Source organism: Salvia hispanica, chromosome 3, assembly GCF_029641045.1.
Source record: "Salvia hispanica isolate PSC_SH4W2 chromosome 3, Shi_PSC_v1, whole genome shotgun sequence".
Lineage (NCBI taxonomy): Eukaryota > Viridiplantae > Streptophyta > Magnoliopsida > Lamiales > Lamiaceae > Salvia > Salvia hispanica.
Genome location: NC_142694.1, coordinates 15,418,220 through 15,419,879, shown reverse-complemented (window position 1 = coordinate 15,419,879; position 1,660 = coordinate 15,418,220). Strand labels below are relative to the sequence as shown.

The 1,660-nt window shown below is 43.6% G+C and overlaps 1 protein-coding gene across 1 annotated transcript; it reads left to right on the top strand.

The window, feature by feature from the left end:
- Positions 1 to 212: 212 nt before the first annotated feature.
- On the top strand, positions 213 to 1,223 carry LOC125211426 (zinc-finger homeodomain protein 2-like). Its single transcript, XM_048111204.2, has one exon. It carries the CDS (start codon positions 272 to 274, stop codon positions 1,016 to 1,018), a length of 747 nt encoding a protein of 248 aa, XP_047967161.1. The 5' UTR covers positions 213 to 271; the 3' UTR covers positions 1,019 to 1,223.
- Positions 1,224 to 1,660: the final 437 nt, after the last annotated feature.

Genomic DNA, 1,660 nt, shown 5'->3' with positions numbered 1-1,660 from the left:
TTTACTCCAAAAAGTAAAACCTAGTACCAAAATTACATTTAAACTCTAAATTTAAATATATTTTTTTCAGTAAAAATTAAAATTAAACTTATTTTTCATTTTGCATTGTCCATTTTCCATCACAGTCAACCTAAGTACTGCTCGAAAATAAAAAATAAATACACAAAAAATCTGACAAAAATTGTTAAGTCATTATATATAGGAGACAGATGATGATTAAGTTGGTGAATTTTAAAAGTTAAGAAAAAGAAAAAGTAAAGAAAGAAAAAGGATGGAGTATGAAGAGGAGCAAGAAGAGGAGCAAGAGGGCGAGATCCCGAGTTACGACGAGTCAACCCGCGCCGCCTCTCCCCCGTCGTCGGCGCCATCTCCGTCTCCCCTCCGCAAGTCCCGCTACAAGGAGTGCCTCAAGAACCACGCGGTGGGGATCGGCGGCCACGCCGTCGACGGCTGCGGCGAGTTCATCGCCGCAGGCGAGGACGGCTCCCTCGACTCCCTCCGCTGCGCCGCCTGCGCCTGCCACCGCAACTTCCACCGCAAGGAAGTTGCATCCGACGGCGCAAGCGGCGGCGCAGGCGCAGGCGGTGCCGCCTTCTTCCCCTTCCAGCACCAGCACCAGCAGCATCAGCATCATCACCAGCAGCTGGTGCTGGCCCATCATGGGCACTTTGGGTACCGCGCCGCAGGTACAGGCGGCGGGTACCTTCATGTGCCCCAGCAGAGGGCGGCGCTTTTGGCGCTGCCCTCTAGCTCTGGGGGAGGGGGGTCTAGGGAGGAGGCGGACGAGTATAATTATTACTCGGGGCCCGGGGGAGGGTCCCAAAAGAAGCGGTTTCGGACGAAATTCAGCCAGGAGCAGAAGGAGAAGATGCTGAGCTTCGCGGAGAGGTTGGGGTGGAAGATTCAGAAGCAGGATGAGGAGATTGTGCAGCACTTCTGTGATGAATTGGGGATCAAGAGACATGTGCTTAAGGTTTGGATGCATAACAACAAGCACACTCTTGGTAAGAAAACCTAGTCAATTTTTATTTTATCCTTTTTTTTTTTTTTTTGTTTAATTCTCAATATCTATCCATCTATATATATATATGTGTGTAGGTGTTTGTCTTGCTTAATTTGTAATATTAGGGTATGGAAATTGTGTTTCAATTCCTCAACATTCTTGCTTAGCTAATGTTATGATGATGATGATCCATTAGGGTTTTCCCCATTTTGGCCTAAAATGTTTCTTGGTTGTTGCTTTAATTGGTGAATTATGGGTGTGAATCACTTTGTTTTACTTCATCTTGATTCAATTCATCTTCAATTTGAGTCATATATGAAATTGGAAGTGAGTTATTTGATGTACATTATTATGATTGGGTATAGGGTTTCAAGTTTTTCCACTCTCTCTCACACACACACAATGTCTATCTCTATCTTATGCTATCTGTTTGTGGTTAATTTGATAATTTCCTTTCTGGGTTAGGTTCCATTTTTGTTTTTGAGGGGTTCAAACTCACTGTTCCACATCTGATTTCATGTGCTCTTCTTCAATGAATTTCTATGATGATGAATGAAATGTGGTGTGTGTAAATTAAATTGAGATAGTAACAACTTGTGCATGCATATTGGAAAAATAAATGAAGAAGTTAGCTAGGAACCAAAAGTGTTTGATTTG

Coding starts and splice junctions, on each gene's coding strand:
- LOC125211426 (XM_048111204.2), top strand. CDS start 272: ATGGAGTATGAAGAGGAGCAAGAAGAGGAGCAAGAGGGCGAGATCCCG.